We start from the raw sequence: 21,647 nt of genomic DNA on the forward strand, positions 1-21,647 counted from the left end.
TGTAATACCATCCAGCATTGAGCCAACACCAGAAACATGCTTAATAAAGGCTTTGGAACTATGTTGTTCATTCATAGTAAATTATTACATAAAAGAAACAAGCAGAACTGAATTAAAGACTGGGACAAATTATCTTAAATTTCAGACTAAGAAGCCTTTGTCTAGGTATATAAACTTCTGTTATTCTAAATATCTATAAAGATTCTAAATTTTAAGAAAAGCATAGAGGCTCTGAAATTAGGAAACCTGGTTTGAGCGCAGATCCTATCATTGATTGGCTAAGTGATTTGGGACAAGTTAATTAAATTTTCTGTGATTCCTGCTGGGGATTTACCCCAAAGATACAGATGCAGTGAAATACTGGGACACCTGCACCCCAATGTTCATAGCAGCAATGTCCACAATAGCCAACTGTGGAAGGAGCCTCAGCGTCCATCAAAAGATGAATGGATAAAGAAGATGTGGTCTATGTATACAATGGAATATTACTCAGCCTTTAGAAACGACAAATACCCACCATTTGCTTCGACGTGGATGGAACTGGAGGGTATTATGCTGAGTGAAGTAAGTCAATTGGAGAAGGACAAACATATGGTCTCATTCATTTGGGGAATATAAAAATTAGTGAAAGGGAATAAAGGGGAAAGGAGAGAAAATGAGTGGGAAATATCAGTGAGGGAGACAGAACATGAGAGACACCTAACTCTGGGAAATGAACAAGGGGTAGTAGAAGGGGAGGTGGGCGGGGGGATGGGGTGACTGGGTGATGGCACTGAGGGGGGCACTGGACAGGATGAGCACTGGGTGTTATGCTATATGTTGGCAAACTGAACACTAATAAAAAAAAATAAAACTTTCTGCGATTCAATTTCTTCATTCATAAAATTGAGGATATGATAATCCCTGCCCTTCCTATAACTGATAGATATTTCGTGAATCAAAAGCTATCGAGCTTGTAAAAGTACTTTATATACATCAATTTATAACTCAAATGTGAACTATAGCCATTAATATTGTGCAGAATATTGTAAACAGCCCTGGGTTTGAAGTTGATATAATACATTTGGAAGACAGCAGCTTCAGAAACTGACAGACCCAGGTTCTAGCCATCCTGCTACCCCGACTGTACTTCTGTGGGACACTGCCCACTTTAGAGAGCAAGCAGCTGAGGTATGGAAAGATTACATGCTTACTAAAGCCAGACAGCTGTACTATGTCACAGAGCCAGAACAAAACTCTAAAGAGAAGAGAAAGCACATTACGCTGATGGTTCTTAATCACCTTCTGATCAGGTCATACATTCAGCTACTAGAATGTGTAGCAATATACTTAAGGTATTAAGAGACTGAAAATGCCAAAGCACCAAAGCAAAAGAATACTGTGAAGAATCTATGGTTATCACTTATCTACTGTGGTAAGGTTCACCCACAGAAGCCTGTTTTCCTGAGAATAGCTAACTGCCTCAAACGTGCTCTCCTATGGTCCAGCAAGGACACTACTTTACTTCAGCCCTGGTGTGATGTTATGTTCTCTCTCACCTCTTCCCAGAAGTTGGCTGTACCCTGCTGTACCATGTATTACATTATCTACTTAGATCATTATTCCATCATAATAGTATGCATTCTTGATAACAGTTATTTACATTTTCCACATTGTCAGATGCACTGGCACAACATTTCCTGGTTAAGAACCAGGATATGTAATTTATGGGAGTCACTGCTGAATTTACAAGGAACTGGCTTTGAGAATATTTACAATGGCAACATGGAATTTCAACCTAAGATTTCAAATCCTGCCTCCACATCGTGTTACAGCAACATGACTCAACAGATTATATTCTATGATTAGGATATATTATATTTTAAGCAGTCAATAAGTTTTGAAAGAGTTGTATAAAAACCATGTTTCTCTGAAGATTTAATGGTGCAAAGAGGAACAAACTGTTAAAGGAACTCAGTATTTTTAAAGCAATTACTTCTCAGTTTATTTTACCTTGGAAATCCTTGTTATCATATATGATGTTTCCTGAAAGAGGAAAGTTCCTCCTAAGCTAACAAAGCAAAGCAAACAATACTGAAAAACTGTCTGTCCCCAGAGGCAGCTTTCTCCTTTAGGCAAAATTTAGATTAGCACAGCTCCGATGGGAAGGAGATACTTCAATATATTTGTAAAGACCAAGTCCCATATGGATCAGAAGTCAAGATAGATTTCTAACACATGAATTACTGGAACTAAGAAATGTATCAAGTAAGGAGAAAAAGGCAGGGCATTAAAAGACTAAGTTATCTTGAAAGATATTTCCTAGGGATTCAAAACCCTGTGTTCACCTGGAGGGTGTATGTCCAAATAGAGCAAGATGCCAAGCAAGAATGTCCATTTTATTAAACAGTTAACTTCTTCCTTTTGATATTCTGAGGATTATAAGTATATATAAAGCAAACTTGAAATAGGAATTGGATATTTACCTAAGAGATTCAAAAAGCCTAGGGATCAAAAGGAGAAGTAATGAGATCTCTGTGTGGGGAAAGTAATCTCAAGGGACCAAGGAATGAACAACAGAGCTTTAAGCCTCCAGTCACCTCTTGTTTACACTTCTGACAATATAAGTTTACAACCAGCTTTATGGAGGCCAGGCACACCTTTCTACTCACAATAGAAAGAAAAGCCATGTTTCAGTTTAACTGTATCGTTGTAAAATATAATGGAAATCAACCACAGGAGACCTTAAACGTGGGGACAATTTTCCTTATTTCACATTTACCAAAGGTAATAATGTTATTCCAAGATCAACACTTTCATTTCAGCTACCTCTTCCCCAAATTTCATTTTCAAAGGACAATGTAAACTTCTTAAACGCATCCAAAGACCTTTTAAGTTAAAAGAAAGGAAGAAAACTATTCCACTTATCTGTTTTTGCTGAGGGTTTATCAGTTTTCTACTTGTAACAGCACCTGACATTTAATTAGCCAAAAATCACTAAGAGTGCTTAGCACTGATTATCTCTTTAATTATCATAAACCAGTAAGGCAGGCCCTGTTATTACATCCATTTCACAGATGAGGAAATTGAGTTTCAAAAAAATATATAACTTGCTTAGGTCAGAAACGTGGTAGATATCGGATTCAAACCCAGGTAGCTCTTAATACCTACATTGTTCTAATTCACTTATTTCTTTCTTTTCTTTTCTTTTCTTTTCTTTCTTTCTTTCTTTCTTTCTCTCTTTCTTTCTTTCTTTCTTTCTTTCTTTTAAAGATCTTATTTGAGAGAGAGAGAGAGAGAGACAGTGAGAGAGAGCACAAGTGAGGAGGAGAAGGAGAAGCAGGATTCCCATGAGCAGGGCTCATTCCCAGAACCATGATCTGAGCCCAAGGCAGATGCTTAACTGACTGAGTCACCCAGCACCCCTCAAAGAGCATATATACATATGTGTGTAAAATTCAGAAACAAAAATAGGATTAACAGTGTCATTTATTAAAGTTTTAGTAAATGTATTTTCCACTATGTGTTAAGAATTAAAAATTCTAAGAATTATCTTTCCCTTCAGCAAACATGGAAAAAAGCCCATTACATTTAAAAGCTAGTTTCTCCAATGATACTATAGAGTACTGAAAATTGGTGAGTTTAACACTCCTATAGAAAATGGGCACAAGTGCAACTCACAGAAAAAGAAATACAAATAAACCTTAAATACACAGAAAGGTGTTAAATCTCCCTCAGCTCAGAAAAGGAAACTCCACAGGACGAAGGACTTTGTTCATTTTTGTAACCTCAGCATCTTGAATAGAATTGAATATATATTTTGTTGAATACTTTTATATATATATATGTATGTATACACACACACACACACACACACACACTTAAAAGCAGGGTCAAGAACTATATGTATGCATTTTCTAGCACTTATATGAAGAAACAATATTATATGTAATAATAATGATTCCATTTGAGGAAAGGAAGATGCATGGCTAGCTTAAAAAGTGAGGTAAAATTTGCAAAGTATGCCCTATTACACATTTCTGAACTTTGAAACATATGAATGCATCCTCAATTAAAAATTTTAAAGAGAATCATCCCTACTCTAAATATGCATGTGTAGACACACACACATTTGCAATTTTTAAGTGTTGGAAAAAAAATAACCCAACTGATTAATATCAAGGAATGTGAGACCAAAAGAATTGGAATTAGCATATGTTGAGTGAAAAAAACAAAAAAGCAAAGTTGCACTCTATCTTTTATACTTAAAAAAGGAATACGAATATATCTTAACACTGCTTATATTAAACACTACTTAGGAGATTGTAACAATGATTACATCTGGGGGGAGGAAGGAAATAACATTGAGGGAAAAAGAATGAAAACTAGATTTTTCTAAACATACCTTGTTTTGTATTTTTGGCTTTGAAATCATGTAAATATTTCACTGAACTATAAAAAAAAAAAAAAAAAAACTAAGTCAAAAGGGTATCTCTAAAACCCAAAGGCATATGAAACAAACCCATCTGTGTAACAAGTTAGTAGTTTAACCACACAGAAACTGACCTTCAAACATAACACTGACTGTACATCCCAGACAGAATGTATGAAAAGGAACTGAAATCTGAAATTCTTTTCAGCAACCCTGCTGCTAGTAACAGTATTTCTATATGAGTATGTGTGTGCAGAACATACTAGACTCAAAGAGGTAATTATATAAATGTCATTAGGAACCATGAAATACAAATAAAGTCAAAGGAATTAAGAGGGAAACCCTAGAATCTAAAGTTCTAACTGGAAATATATTGGTATGACCTTATGAAGCACTTTTCCTTTCTGGGGGATGGAGAGGGAGGGTGGTTCACGTCTCTTCAACGAAAAGGACTGGGAACTGTGGCCAACCTGCTAGTACTGAGCACTCTTAATACCCAGACTGTTACAGCTAAATATTATTTCCCACTAAAATGAAATGTGGCTCGTTAGAGAAAAAGCTGACTAGAATCTGGGGCAGGAAGCATACCAGATAAGCTTGAAACATCTCTCTGTATTAGAAAGCAAAGCAGCTATCAAAGACAACTGAATTAGTGTTTTAAAATTATACCTCAAAAGAAAAACAAAAACAAAAACAAAAACCTAACTGAGGCCCTGTCAAAAGGACACAAAGGGGTTCCTTCTGACCAAAGATGGGAAAAATTACTACAGTAGATTTATGCAATCCAATGCGTGTTTTCATGTATCACCTCTAGAGGATGTTAGGGAGCCAACATATTCTGAAAAGAGATAATAGGAACTTTTTTCAGTTCTATCTAAGGAGAAGGAATGATAGAAATGTAATACAACTATTCTGCAGACCGTAATAAAACAAGGATGTAGATAGACATTGATCAACAGTGGCTGCTAAAATCATTAGGTTCAAGGCTATTGGGCAACTTCATTCATCATGGATGTATCGACTGAAAATGCCTGACACCCCAGGAAATCAACCTCATTTAAAAAAAAAAAAAGGAAAATCAGCCAATGTGTGCTACTGGTGGACGTAACAGGAGGTATACCTATGAAGCACTTTGTCCCAAACAATTCAAGCCTACATCTGGTTAAGCCTCTCTACATAACCATCTGTTTACAGGCAATTCAGGAGTAAAAGAATATGTCAAATGACACCATGGGAATGCAACCAGCAATAATCAGATTGTGGGGTTACTCTACAGGACAAATGACCAGGTTTTTTCCGTAAATAACTGGCAAGAAAAAAATGGGGAAGTGGAGAATAAATCTAGAGATTAGGAGAGATTGAAGAGACATGTAAACCAAATGCAGTATGTGGACCTTCTGGATTTTTATTATTAAATGACATTTTAGATTTAATTACTAAGTGGCAGTTATAAGACAATCAGGAAAAATGGAGTATTACCTGTCTGAGGATAATTAAAAGATACTGATTTTTCAGGTATCATAATGGTTTTAGAAGAGTCCCAATGTTTTAAAGATTCACACTAAATTAAAGATGAAACTGTATTTTGGATTTGACATAATTTTTAAGATAACTTCTTACAGTATAGGAGGTGGGGGAGGTCTGGAGATGAAACAAAGTGGGGCACACAATAGATGCTGAAGATGAATGAGGGGTACGAGCGGTTCTTTACACGATTCTACTTGTATGTATGTTTGAAAACTCTCATAAAGTTTCTAAAATGGGATTATGTGCCAGAAAATGTATTCTTTACTCTTCATGTCTAAAGCAAACAACACAAATCATTAGCTATTTGTTATTTTGGTCACTCAAGCCTAGCCTTGCAGATTATGGCTGCCCTAGAAAACTACTCTCATCTGCCCAGAAAAAAAAAAAAAAAAAAATCACTAATCTAGAATAGATTTGATAAGCTCTTAGAATCAGGTAAAAGTGTATATCTCACTATCATTTCCTTACAGAATGCTACAACTGGTAAGATCTTATGTTTTTCCAACAGTGTTTTAAAGAACTCCAAGCCCAAAGGAGGTGTTTTAGGGGTCAGGGCAAAATAAGGAGGTGGTTTGGTGGGCCTCAGCACCTGTTTTTCAAAGAGTCTCTCTTCTTAGGGCTGAAAGAGGGGGACTCTGTGAAAAGATGTCTCAGCTTTCCTGGGGGTATTTCTGGCAGTAAATTCTGTGAAGATAATTATCAACAATCTAGACCCCCAGGGGATCCCTGGATGGCTGAGGGGTTTAGTGCCTGCCTTCGGCTCAGGGTGTGGTCCTGGAATCTCAGGATGGAGTCCCACATTGGGCTCCCTGCATGGAGCCTGCTTCTCCCTCTGCCTGTGTCTCTGCCTCTCATCTCTCTCTCTCTCTCTCTGTCTCTCATGAATAAATAAAATCTTAAAAAAAAATCTAGACCCCCTACTGGCTTTGTCATTTCCTTTGTAATATATCCTCAAGTGACTCCATAGCCTAACAGCTTGTTATTCTGCATTTGCATGCTTTTTGTTGGGTGCCTAGTCCCCACCTGCCAATCTCTTTCTGGTCAAGGAATTCCCAAACATGTTTTTTTTTTTTTTTTTTTAATGATAGTCACACACACACACACACACACACACACACACACACAGAGAGAGAGAGAGAGAGAGAGAGAGAGAGAGAGGGGCAGAGACACAGGCAGAGGGAGAAGCAGGCTCCATGCACCGGGAGCCCGATGTGGGATTCGATCCCGGGTCTCCAGGATCGCACCCTGGGCCAAAGGCAGGCGCCAAACTGCTGCGCCACCCATGGATCCCCCCCAAACATGTTTTTGTTGGAGAGGTGGGTGTCACATGTAATCAAAATTGCCAATCTACCCCAGAGGTCCAATCTCTGCTGCTCCGATAGCCAGCTGCAGTTTCAGGACAACCAGGCCTGCTTCCCGTGCACTCAGCAGTACCCTCGCCCAAATTCTGTGTCTCATAGGAGAGTCAAGCATCCTCCTCTACTGCTTCTCACTGTTCTCCACCTCTAGCACTTTTCTCTCACAGGCTGCTGAGACAGGCATGTGTCTAGCTTGTTAAACAGGTAGGCTCCAGAGTAGCACTGTGTGTTTCAGTGATACTCTTTTTTAAATTTTTTAATGAAAAAACAAAAAACAAAACAACAAAAAAAACAAAACAAAACAAAAACAATTACAGTCCTCTCCTTTCCAGAGCAAGTTAAGGACTCTAAGGTAAAGAGAACGCTAAGAGTGTAGATTCACATGTCCTTGGAAACACTGGTCCCTCCAGCCCATTGTCCTTACCACAAATCTGGTTAATTCTGGGCAGGCTCTTGTGCTTTCTTCCACAACTCCGGGTCTTTTGAAAATCAGAGATGTATCTGGACTCTAACGTGACCCTGATCACCACATGACAATAGGGAGCTACCACAAACATTTCCTGACAGACGAATATTTTTTTTCTGCACAGGGCACCAGAGGACATCTGGGGTGGGGGTAGTGACTTGTTATTAACTCTGTGCCCTGACCTAATCAAGTCTGAAAGCAGATAATCTGTCCTGTATCTGCAGGGAGATTTCAAAACCAAGATGGTTTTATTCTAGTGATTAGATGTATTCAAAGTTGAATAATTTTTATCACTAACAACATTTTTTCAATATAATCTTACTTCTTGGAAGTTATTGTTTTAGGTTTGACTTCAACTTGACACCATATTCTTTGTATGACTTCTAAACAGAAGACAGCTGTTATTTGGTGACCTAATAATTCAATTCTAAAGCAGTCACGGAGGGTAAATAAAGAATAAATGATCATCTGGAGTCGTAATCTGCCATTTCAGCAAAATAAATCTTTGTAATTTGTAGCCACATTTACTAAAGAATAGAAGGCTTTATTCAAGTAAATATGTTAATATAAATACAAGTACATTAACTAGAATCAGATATAAACTTAGTCCCTATCACATTTCTGTCGTAAGACCTTCTTCCCTATATCAAAACTGTTGATACTGTGTATTTCCTTCTAAAAGTTTTTAAGTTGTGCTCTTTCACATTTAAGTGTTTGGTTCATCTAGAACTTATTTATATTTGTGTATATGAAAGAAGGTTATGTTTCCCTTTTGGGTTTTTTGGAGGGTCCACATTAAATGATTATCTCAGCATCACTTACCTAACAATTCATTCTTCCTCTCGCTGACCTGCTATGCAAGGTCTACTATGTGTATCAGGTTTCCTACATGTGTGGGTCGGTCTTGGACCTTGTTATTTTCATCCTACAGGTCAGTCTGCCTCTAGGACAATTCTGCACTAAAGATTTACAATCAGTCTTGACATGTGGTAGAACAAATGTCTTCCTTTCCCCCAATCTGGTCCTTGAGCAGCATCTTGGCTCCTCAAAACCCTGTGTGCCTAAATATGTGCCTAAATATATATTTCAGAACCCCATGTTTCAACTTCCAAGGAAAAGGGCATTGAGATTTTAATTAAAATTACATTGAATTTGCAGATCAGTTTGGCAAAAGCATCTTTATGACAATGTATTTGCTTTCTTAATAAGCTTTAGGTCTTTCAGTAAGTTTTAATATTACATTTTTTGCTAAGATCTATTCCTAGGTATGAGACTTGGTATGTTCAACACTAATGCTCCCAGATTTAGCTGCAGTTTGTCTGTTGATGGTACACAGAAATGGAAGAAGCTGATTTTGTGTGAAAGCAACCTTGCCAAACTTCCTTACCACCTCTGACAATATGTCTGTAGATACTAATGGTTCTGTTTATTTCTAAATCTCCTAGGTATGTTAGATCTCTGATTACAGCCTCCAAATAATGCTGAATAGCAAAAATGACAGCATTCTTGTCTTTTTCCTGATAATCATAATTACTGTGCTTAATATTTCATAATTTGTTTCTTGTAACTTTTAATTAGAGAGGTTCTCTTCTATTTGTGGTTTGCTAAGATATTAATCACGAATGACTTATTTTTCTTAAAGATTTTTAATTTATTTTTTAGGGAGAGAGTGTGAGCAGGGGGAAGAACAGAGAGAGATAATCTCAAGCAGACTCCATAGTGAGTATGGAGCCCAACATGGGGCTCTATGTCATAACCGATGAGATCATGACCTGAGCTGAAATCACAAAGTCCAATCCTCAACCAACTGAGCCACTCAGGTGGCCCTGCTTTGTATCTATTAGGATGATGCTATATTTCTCTCCTTTTGTTAATGCTATTGATACAGTAAATAACATTTACAGAATCATAACATAGATGCAATGTTTCACACTCTAGTCTACATTAGTATCTTTTATAGCACATCCAGAGACAGGATGAAATAAATATAATAAATATCAGCATTTTTATCAAATGTAAAAACTTGGGTCAAACTGCTAACAGGTTAAAAGATTAGAGCTCTGAATACATTTCATAATTTAGTCCAAGAGGAGAGAACTGATCCTGTGGGACAGAGCCACAATGACAAGAAGTCCTGTAAATATAATCCTGGCTGTAGCAAGGAGTAGGCTAATTTTCTGCAAAGCAATTCAACCCTCCCCCTCTATTCCCCACCCCACCCATCTGAGAGGAAAAGAACACAAGCAGGAGGAGCAGCAGGAGAGGGACAAGCAGATTCTGCACTGAGCACAGAGCCCAATCCGGGGATCCATCTCATGACCCTGAGGATCATGATCTGAGCCAAAATCAAGAGCTGGATGCTTAACTGGCTGAGCCACGCAGGGGCCTCTATATCTGCTTTTCTAAAAGCATCACCAAAATTACTACTGATTCAAATTGTTCTTCATATTATCCTAATAACTGCCCAATATAAATGCAGATTATGTATAATGCAATTGAGGGCACAGGCAAGAGGAATTTGGTAACATCGAATACTCCACTTACTTTCCTATTCTGAAAGGAAACCTTTAAATTATTTGTGGTATATGCTCTGTTTATTTGATTAGAAAGAAGGTTATGGAAAAGATGGGCTTTAAAAAAATCCCCATAACAATTACTTTTTAAAATAGGAAACTGTTGTTTTTCTCATATATCTGACTGCTGACGATTTCCTAAACTGTCCTTTTTTCTTTTAAATAACTAAAGAATATTTTATTACATTTATAAGCTTAATAAGTTGCAGCTCATTTATCTTTTTAACTTTAACTTTTAACTTCTCTGGTGAGGTCACTAGCTGCATTCCTTTGTAGTTTTTCTTAGTGATCTGCCCTGATTTTTGAACAATTTCACCTTAACTTTCTTCTCATTTTACCATTCTGGGCTTGACTAACTAAGACACAACACAGAATATATCAATATAGTATAATACATTTCTGTCAATTGCACAGTAACTACTATTAGGATGAAAGCACACATACTAGGGCTCCTGAGTCCTGAAAAGCAACAGAAAAATGTCTCTCCTGCCCTAAGATAGAAGGGCATCTAAGAACAGTGGCTCTTTTTGCTATTTTAACTATTATTTCAGCTATTTGTAAGTTTCTCATACCCAAAGATTTCACCTGTGCTCCCCCTAGACCATCATGATGTAAGACTGGTAGGCCTGCCCAGTTTCCTGGTAGGGATTTCATGTCCTATTCAGAACTTATTAGCTCCAGACTCCCAAAAGAACAGACAGAAACTGCAGAAGACAATCGGGAAAGACACTCACTGCTAGCCACGTAATCTGCAACAGCACCCTCCATCATAAAGTATGTTTAGAGGACACCCTTCTCACCAAACAAAATAAAACTCTGGTTTTAATTAGTTCATTACCTGTAACTCACTAATGTTTTCAAAATAGGCATAAATTAAGACATTTTTCTTAGTAAGGGGCAAATACACATAAATCAGAAAGGATATGTACATTTTTTTCCTGGGAGAACAATAATTAAGACCAACTGGGACCAGAATCATGGTACAGAAATGAAGTCAGAGTTACACAACCTACAAATACTAAACAAACAAAAACTATCTTGTAGAAATTAACTGTTAATAACTTCTTATCGCCAAAGTGCTTTTTATAATGACCCCAGGATATGTCCTTAACCCATAATTTGGTAAAATATCTTATGAATACCAGCAGACACATATGCCACTGTGTCTGTACACTCATGCTGAAACCGGAGAGCTGGGACGTCTGCTGTGTCTCATTAATTTGGGACAATCTCTAGGATGAAATCATCAAGGGAATAAAAAGATACTAATGTTATTAGACAGTGTAAAATGGATCTGTTCAACAAACCCTGGGTCTTAATAAAAGTCTTTGTTTAAATGTAACTAAATTGTATCAACAGGCAGGCAATATTACCATTCCCTCTTTATAAAACCAACAAGAAGATCAAATGTCGAGAAACTAAAATAGCACGGGGAGGCAGAGCCATAAAAGATGTATGATGAAAAAAGGAGCCCAGCATCAATTGCAATGGGCAGTTCTGAAGAGCCTATCTAAATCGTCAACCAAAGGATTTATGTTCCCAGAAACCATGGTTGCTAACACCAAATTTTATGCTTTGTTCCTACAAGTACAGATGTTCTTCTCTTAAATGAACAAAATATGTAAGCTAGATCCTTTCTCTGAGGTGGTAACAGCAATATAAATGTCTAACACAGAGGGGAGGAGAAACAAAGAGAAGGCATGCTTTGCTTTATGAACCGCAAGTATTTTATAAGTCAGCCATGGTAAGTAACCATTAAAGACTATCCTACCTGTGTTTTTTGATGCCATTGGAGAGAGCATCTCCACCACCACAATCTTTTCCTTCTGACATTCTGTGTTTTCTACTGCTCAAGTGCTCTCCTTTCTCGTCCAAGGAGCACGCCGTCACTGCTTCCAGTCTACTCAGGGACCACTCGGACTCGGACTCTGTGACAGAGCAGGTTCATAGTCAATGAGCTGAACTTGGGTGTGAGGCTGCAGTAACAATGCATTAGGCTTTGAAACTTAAGCAGCCTACTTTGTCCTTCAACAATCCATCCGTTAACCACATCCTTGGGGATTTCAATGAACCTGCACCCAATAAGGCTAAGGTGGATTTATGAAACAGATACAGGCTTATATAAACTTACTGTTAAATATCTTACATATTACAAGAGATTTCCAAAGATTACCCAATTCTTTAAGAAATCACATTCGGTAATCCCCCCCTGCTCCATTTCTCTTTTTACACTGTCTTTTAAAGCATCTTAAGTGTAACTTACCAACCAAGCATTCATTTTTTAAAATACACGTATAAGGAAAAAGCTATAGTGGCTATACTTTAGGGAAGTTTAAGTTATATCTGATACTATAGACACAAAAGCAAAGGTAGTTTTAAAATATTTCAAAAAATACTTCTTCTGGTATGACATTATTTAAATGCTCAAGAGCTAAAGCTCAGTGTCCATATAAAATCCAATTATCAGGCAGGCATTTTTAGGATAGAAATACCACGTTCCTAATTGGCTATGTATTCAGGGTACAGCCATCTGCCTGTTTGGGAATACTAAGACAACTTATTTTTATACAACACATTATAGTTTTCAGGCATGATCACATTATTCATCTCCTTTTAGCATTTCCAGGGTGCCTGGTGACAGCACTGCAAGACTTATGGGGTTAACTAGTGTGCTGATGGGCTCATGGTTTTTGAGTTAGGCGAACCAGGATTTGAACCTAGGTCTTCTGACTCATTTCATGTTCTATAGATTTCAGTTCAATGCAGCAATCTCCCCCCAAAATTAAATTGTGCCTACATTTTTATTAAAATATAAACTCAAGGTAACTTTTAACTTCCCTCTTAAGCAGACACTCATCTGTCCTCAGCTCTGGAGAAGCACTCTGACAGACATTCAAGCAAACTTCCTTAAATGAATTTATTGACCCTCTGCTTATATTATAGCTAAACTGTTCAGGAAACCAATTTTTTTAGTGCCTTCTTTTCCCTCTGCAGCATTCTATAACTTAGTCAACATTAAGGAATCTTATTTTTATCACATTAGGTTAATTATGGATCTTCCTTGACTTACAATGGGGTTACGTCCCAATTAATTCATCGTAAGTTTAAAATATGAAGTAAAAAAATAAATAAAATGTCAAAAATGCATTTATACATCCAACCTGCCCAATATCACAGCTCAGCCTAGCCTACCTTAAATGTGCTCACTTACATTAGCCAACAGTTAGGCAAAATCATCGGACACAAAGCCTATTTTATAATAAAGTAATTTACTGAATGCTGTACTGAAAAACAAAATGGTTGTCTGGGTATAGAACACTTGCCAGCCTATTGGTTGTTTACTCTAGTGACTACGTGGCTGACTGGGAGCCATGGTTCCCTATTCTTGGCTAGCACTAGCTCCAGAAAAGATCCATATTTAAAATTTGAAGTATGAAAAAAATAAAAATAAAATAAAATAAAAAAACAAAATTTGAAGTATGGTTTTTATTGAATGCATATTGTTCTCACATTACCATAAAGTAGAAAAATCATAAGATGAACCACTGCAAGTCAGGGAACATCACAATAGTGAGTTTTGGACAAATACAATTGCAGGTTGGACAGCACATCTTGAGTTCTGAATTCTGGACTCTTTGGATGATGTTAAATTATTTAAAGTCTTTCAATGCCAGTAAAGTTATTTTTTTCCTGTAAATATAATTTTACTGGAATTTCTGAAAATATACCTTTGTTCAGTCATATACCTTTTAACAAAGAAGCAGATACTTTAATAATAAATTTGAAGAGACTTGTTTTTCATAGTCAGTTTTAGCAGGCAGCAATGATTTTTTTATTGAAAAAAATTAGATAACCTGAATAGCCAATAACAAAGGACAGCTGCCCTTGAGGTGAAATTAGTTGTTAAAATTATACTTACAAAAACAATAAAACAGAAAAATGCTTTTAGCAAAATACGAAGTCAAAAATAATCAAGTTACCATTTTGAAACTCTAAAAGATAGAGGAAAAAAATAACTTTAGTCATAAGATAGACCAGGCTGGTTCAGAAGGACCATATAGAGGAGGAGCAGTAAAATAACAGAAGTCTGTCTAGGGCACACTGAAGTAAGGGGATCAGTCAATTTTCTGGGCTAAGGAGATGGGTATCGGGAAAGACCTTATGGGAGAGGTGGTGCTTCAGGTAAATCTTTACAAAAAGAGACTGGTACTCAGGTGGAGGTAAGAGTATCGTTCAGAAGCAGCTGTCTGAGCAAATCCTGTATCAAAGATGACAATAGTCCTCTTAGGTAGTGAGTTGGGGGTGGATTTTTCACACCTACATTTTCAAATTTATTTCATATGAAAAAAATTAAGAATTTGAAGAGTCAAACAAAATAGCTGTGTCTGTATTGGTTAGTATTATTTAAGATGCATTATTAGTACTTTATAATTCAGATGTCATGAAAACCAGAAAGCACTGAAGCAAAAAACCTCAGGCATTTATTACACAGCACTATGCACAGGACAATGTGTTTGCTGTTTAAGAGCTACAAATCAGAAGACATATATTCACCGAAAAAGAAAATCCTTAACAAAAAGCAGATACATAGTAAACACCAAACGAGAGGTAAGGCAGTTAAGAGTGTCTATGAAGTAGATGTTTTCCAAAACAAGATTTCAATTTAGTGAGCGTAAGCTGAAGACCTACAACCTTCATTCATGCTAACAGGACTGCCAAGTGTGGCCCCTAGAGATACACCATCAGATGGCAGCACAGACCCTCGCCCTCCATGGCCAGCTGTACAACCTGACTCCCCCTCTCCCTCTCTCTCCTCCACTCCCTTTCTCCCAGTTCTTCCACCTCTGCCTTCCTTCAATCCTTCCTGCCAACCTCCTTTCCTCTCTACAACAGACAACAGGCTATCCCCACCCATCCCCTAGGAGGGCTCTAACAAAGGTCACCAATGACCTGAATACTGTAAAGTCCAATGGTCATTTTCTCAATTCTTAAAGAATTACAAACTCATCCACAGTATCTGACACTGCTTAATTCATTCCTCCCATATTCTTAGCAAGTGCAGGCACTGGGAGTCAAAGAACTGTAAGATCTGGTCCCGGCCCAGGGTCTAGCAAAGGTGGACAGTTCTGTGAACACCTGAGTTTAGTAAAGTTTTCTAGGTAAATAACAGAAGTCAGAATGGGGACAGTAGGCCACATCGGAGGGATCAGCCATTTTACAGAGTAAAGGATGAGGTGTCTGGAAAGGACTGACTGATGATTGAGCTGTAAGGTGACAGAAGTAAAAGTGGGGGGCAGGGAGAGGGTTAAAATAGAGGACTTTTTCCAAGCAAACAGAACAGCAGAACACAGAAGTGAAGTACTGGGAAAGATGGGAGCTGAAGCTATAACAAAGGAATAGTAGTAGTAGGAGCGGTTGCATGGAAATGAATCTATGAGTCGCTTGCAAAGCTGACTACATAAGATGAATAAAAAGGCAGGCAGGTAGTGGGACAAGAGTATAAAATAAAGCAAGAAACAGGGTGGCATCCCAATGCGTATCAGGAGGTTCTGTATACCCACGAGGTGTAAATCACAGACCTGTCTCTGAGCATTCCAGGTAGAGCAAGGTAGAGTAAGAAACATGATCAGTAACACAATTTATGTTGCTCTTGAGATGAAAACTAGGTGCTTAAGAACAAAAGCTCATTACTTCTAATACTATGAACAGAGATGTCTAATATACACAGTGGGAAATAGTTTGGGACTTACTTTATTGGCAAAAGGGAGTCATTCTTAAAAGACTCTGCCTTCGTAGCATTAGTCACACTAGTCTGTCTTCAGTGGATCATCAGTGCATATGGAGACTCCTAGTTTTAGATAGATTTAAATTCAAACATGTTTAGCTAAATATGGAAAAGGCCATAGCCACTGTGGAGGTTCATTGAGCAAGGTAAAGCCTGACAAAGAAGTAATTTTCAAATCTCCCTGTACTAATCCATCAGTGATAAATCTAAGCACTTCTGAGATCTTAAATCTCAATCTTAAAACTTCAGGTTTTTCAGTTTTGCCCATACATATAATTATCGAATGAACCAGACATTATCTATCATCCAATGCTCATGGGCAAGATAGTAATATCTCAGTGGAAAGCATAAAGCACTTGGAGAGAGTGCTTACTGCCTACATTGTGGTGGTTACAGAGCTCTGGTAATAGCAAGAGGCCACAATATTCCTGCTTTAAAAAGAAACACACAAACCAGGCGGGAGATGAGGAGTCTTTACTGAGTACGAAGTTGGGAGTTTCACTTTCAGTCTGGGATGACTTAAGAACTGTGGAGATGGGGGGCAGGAACCGCTGTGCAACAATGTGAATATACTCAATGCCACCCAACTGGATACTTAAAAATGGCAAAAATGCCAAGTTTTAGGTTATGTGTACATTGCTACAAAAACACACACACACAAAAAAAAAACAAAACTCAAACAAATGAGCACACAAAAACCTGTCAAGCCAAGATCTATCATCTGGATGCATGAAGTCTATTGTGGTCCTGTTATCTCTCACTTCAATGCCACTGAAAATCAAAACGACACAGAAGCAAGACGGGTTGATTTTTCTACAGACGTATTTCCTTTTTTTTTTTTTTTTTTTTTTAAGGTTTTATTTATTTATTCGTGAGAGAGAGAGGGGCGCAGACACAGGCAGAGGGAGAAGCAGGCCCCATGTAGGGAGCCCAATGTGGGACTCGATCCCGGGTCTCCAGGATCACGCCCTGGGCTGAAGGCAGGCGCTAAACAGCTGAGCCACCAGGGCTGCCCAGCAGACACATTTCCAAACGCAGCAAAAGATATGTATTCGAGCAATACATACAGCTAGATTTCAGACGGGGCTAGCCCTTCACCATTCTATTTCCCACAGCATTTTCCCTCACAAACATATGTGCTTCTATAATAACTAAGGCTGCCCCAAATTGTCAGGATACTTCATCACCTCTGAGAAACTGGGTAAGGTAATTTATGAAATAGCCCTACATTATTTACTGAACTTTTGATGGGCAACTAGGGAAACTGGTATAGCACCAAGTAACGATGAGAAAGGGAACACTTCATGTTGCCTTATTTGTAGCTCTTTGTTTATTCCTACCTAGTCACAAAAGGATGGTGGCTTAATTGATAATTAATTTTATAGAAAAATTGTCAGAAAAATACTCCGAAGAACAAAGACTATGTTTTACAAGATAAATTCTTTAGCCTACAGACAAGTATTTAAAGTAGAAACTACACCTCATTATTTTCTCAAGGAAAACAGCAGTATTAATGGAAAGTCTGTTTTAATGTGGCAAATCTCCAAAGGCCTAGATCTTGAAATCTCTGTCCACATTAGGACTCAGAATTATTTTGAACACAATCTCCTTTCACTTTACAATTTCTTCACTCTCATCCAAATAGCATGGAAACCAACGGCTTTGACTGCATTAATGTGACTTTAAACATTCCTCATCACAATTTTATATATTAAATATGTACAGCTGTTCGTAGGTCACTCATACCTTGATAAAGTATTTTTAAAAACCTCAGAATTGGGGCAGCCCCGGTGGCGCAGCGGTTTGGCGCCGCCTGCAGCCTGGGGTGTGACCTGGGACACAGGGGACCTGGGATCGAGTCCCACATCGGGCTCCCCGCATGGAGCCTGCTTCTCCCTCTGCCTGTGTCTCTGCCTCTTTCTCTCTGTGTCTATGAATCAATAAATAAAATCTTTAAAAAACAAAACAAACAAAAAAAACCCTCAGAATTAAGAGGATCATTAACCCTATCCTACATTTTGAGTTTTCCTCCTATTAAAAGGTTGAAAGAGGTCATGAAGTTTAGTGTAAACATGCCAACAATTCTTAGGTTATCCTGATCAACTTTTTTTTTTTTTTTTTTTTTTTACATGACCTTTGAAAAAACAAGCTTGAGAACAAATAGTACAAAGGAGTGAGACCTGGAAGAACTGTGGATATGGTCCAAATAACCTTTCCCCTCTTACTTAAGGTAACAGGAAATGGTCAGGAGATACACACATTCAATTTAATACTTTTATTGTTGGCCTCCCACATACCAGGCATATTCTAAAAATGTCTATAGTAACCCAAAGTAACCCAAGCTTAAAATACCCGCACCAAATTTAAATTTCGCTTTAAGGGACAATTGTGTAAACTCAAAAATAACATAGTAAATATAAAGAACACAAAGAAAATAAAAACCAACCACATTTAAAATGAATTATAAACTGAAGTCAGAATAAGTCTAGAAGGGGCTGCCAAGAAGCTACTACAATAACTTACTAAGGAAGTGACAAAAGCTTGAAACAGAACCTTGGCAGCAAGCATCAAGAGTGAGAGACATTCTAGACATATCCTCCCTGAACGATGTCCAAGGTCAAAATCAACCAAATGGTATAGTGTTGCACAGGACAGAGTTTCTTAAAGGTATTGGCTGTTCCCCAAGCAACTAAATCTACTGTTTTCTACAACTTGTAAAATCTGCACACGTAATTGAAGATGAAGAACTTCCACAAACCACAGTGTGTGAACTACTGGGAGTCTTACAAGCTTCTACTTTCACTATTAAATCCAGAGCTTCCAGTTTGTCTTAAAATTATTTTCGAGGAGGTCACATATGCATTCATTCTACAAAGAAAATAACTCTAGAACGAAGACCAGTTACAGAATAATCCATAGTTATAAAACAAACTATTTTCTTGTGACTTCAACTTAATAAATTAATGTTTACCAAGTATCTACTATGCACCAGGTAAAGAACTAGCTGCTAAAATAGTACAGGAAGATTAAGGAGACAAGGTTGATTTCCGCCAAGTATTCAAACTCCAATCAGTAAGACACATAAGTAAACATATGTTTATGTAGAGCATTTGTGGGAACAGTTGAAGAAGTCACTTTAAGAGAATCAGGGTACATTTCCAAGCAGAAATGACATTTGAGCTGCAATGATAAAGGCCAGTTTAAGGCCGAAAAAGAGAAAAATAGGTGTGAGGGGAACAACAGCAAACAGTCCTAAAGCCTGAAAGAACAAGTGTGTGTCCAAGAATACCTGGGATAGCTAGAGAGAAGGGTGGCTGGAGGGAAAAGATGTGATCATCAGACCTGAAGCTTTAAAGTGAATGAGATCACAGAGTTTGGACTTAACCTGTAGTAATGGGCATGTTTTTTCAGGAAGTAATGAGATCAGTTTTAGACTTTACAGACAGCTCTGATCTATCAGATTCCCTTGGCCAGTCTAACAATTACTAACAATCACCACAAACTTGGTGGCTTAAAAACATCAAAAATTTAGTTCTTTGTAATTTTGGAGGCCAGAAATCCAAACACCTTCCTAGGACCAAAAGCACCAGGGGAGTATTGGTATTGGCAGGACCACTGTCCCTCTGGGGGCACTAGGGGAGGATACATTCCTCAAGTCTTCCAGCTCTGGGCCTGTGGCCACTTCACTCTAGTCCCTGTCTCCGCCTTCACAGCACCTCTGACTTTCTGTTACTGGATACTGCTGCCGGCATTTAGGTCCCACTCAGATAAGCCAAGATCATCTCCTCATCTCAAAATCCTTAATTACATCAGCCAAGATATTTTTTTTTTTTTTCCAAAAAAAGGTTATAGGTTCTGAGGATTAGAAGGTGAACCTTTCCATGGGGGCCACTTTTCAGCCTCCCATACCTGACAACATGCCACAGGAGGGATGGCTGGTCAGAGACAAAGACTAGTAGCAGCCAAACCTGTTAGATGTGTACCACCCTAGTCTCTGGAGTCCTAAGGAGGACTGCAGTCCTACCTGACAGTGCCTCAGTTTACCAGAGGGGTGAGCAAAGGTGTAAAAGACAACTTACACATTTGTAGTTTTCACAGTGGGAAGATGGTGATACATTCACCAAGACAAGGGATGTATGTAGAAGGGGACAAAGCATGGTGCCAAAAGAGATGGGAATCCTAAATATATCCTTCTCCTCCACAACCAACTACGTACTCTTCAAGTTCAGTTATTTTGGCCTTAAAAATAGGTGTCAAAATTCCATTCACTCAAATATTTGAATTCCTAATGCATGCCAGACTCTGTGCTAGCTGCTAGGGATGCAGAGTTCCTCACGGAATGTATGATCTGGTTGATGGACAGGCTGACAAAAACCAAATAATTGTACAAAATTTCAACATGGGAAAATATTGCAGAGAGCCTGCGAGTGGGGATCTGATCAAGTCAAGAAAGTCCACCAGGCTTCCCTGAGGAAGCTCCTGACCCCTAAGCAAAGGTCAAAGATATGTGTTCATGAAAGAATAAAGAGAAAAAGAACTGAAACTTTCCATTCTCACTTAAATTGCTTTTATTCAAATTTGTCATTTCTTATCTAGGACACCAGGACCTAGAATCAATCTTTACTCCTATAACACAAATACTCTACTAAAATGTGAACTCCTGAGTAGAGACCAGGTCTTATTTTCTTTGAACTCCCAATTCTTAGTATAATGTAATTATAAGAATTCTCTAATGTTTACTTCAGAAAAATATGAATCTTTATAAAACACTAATCAGATGCCCCTCTAATAATTATGTCTGTTGGCTCCCCACCACCACCTAAAATTCAAGTTCTTTTTCTTTTTAAAAGATTTTATTTATTCATGAGAGACCCAGAGAGAGACAGAGAGAGAGAGAGAGAGAGAGAGAGGCAGAGATACAGGCAGAGGGAGAAGCAGGCTCCATGAAGTGAGCCTGATATGGGACTTGATCCTGGGATTCTGGGTTGACGCCCTGGGCCAAAGACAGCCACTAAACCACTGAGCCACCAGGCGTCTCTAAAATTCAAATTCTTGAGCACAAACTTATCATAAGACTCATTACTAGCTGGTCCTAAATTACCTTCTTGGCTTCATCCTGTCACTACTTCTCAGCACCCTAATCACTCATCTCTGCTTTGGCCTTACCGTATTTCATGGGGTTTTGAAAACTATTTTTCTTTATCTTTGCATGTATTGTCCTCTTCCATAAAGATATTCTATCCCGTCATATCTGTCTGAAGAACTCCTTACTCACTCTTCAAAACACTCTTTGAACGTGATGCCTTGCCCAACTTTCTCAAGCAGTTAGCAGACTCTCCTCTGAATTTCTGTAACCCTCCTGACATACCATCTGGCAGAACTCATTACTTATTCAACAAATATTTGTTGAGCACCCCTTTCTTCGTCTAGCACCATCCTGGGGCAGGGGGGAATACAACAGTTAACTAAACAAAATCCTGTCCTGACTGAGGAGCATACATTCTAATTGTAGGAGATCAACAAACAA

The 21,647-nt window shown here is 38.1% G+C and overlaps 1 protein-coding gene across 6 annotated transcripts in view; it reads right to left on the reverse strand.

Annotated features, from left to right (window-relative positions):
• OSBPL1A (oxysterol binding protein like 1A) overlaps positions 1–21,647 on the reverse strand; it is a 227,771-nt gene that overhangs the window by 55,833 nt on the left and 150,291 nt on the right. For all 6 annotated transcript variants that reach the window (XM_077900285.1, XM_077900283.1, XM_077900284.1 and 3 more), the window contains one exon: positions 12,107–12,263. In XM_077900285.1, the coding sequence (XP_077756411.1) occupies positions 12,107–12,263 (157 nt within the window). The remainder of the gene's footprint in view (positions 1–12,106; positions 12,264–21,647) is intronic.

This window comes from Canis aureus, chromosome 6 (genome assembly GCF_053574225.1).
Source record: "Canis aureus isolate CA01 chromosome 6, VMU_Caureus_v.1.0, whole genome shotgun sequence".
Lineage (NCBI taxonomy): Eukaryota > Metazoa > Chordata > Mammalia > Carnivora > Canidae > Canis > Canis aureus.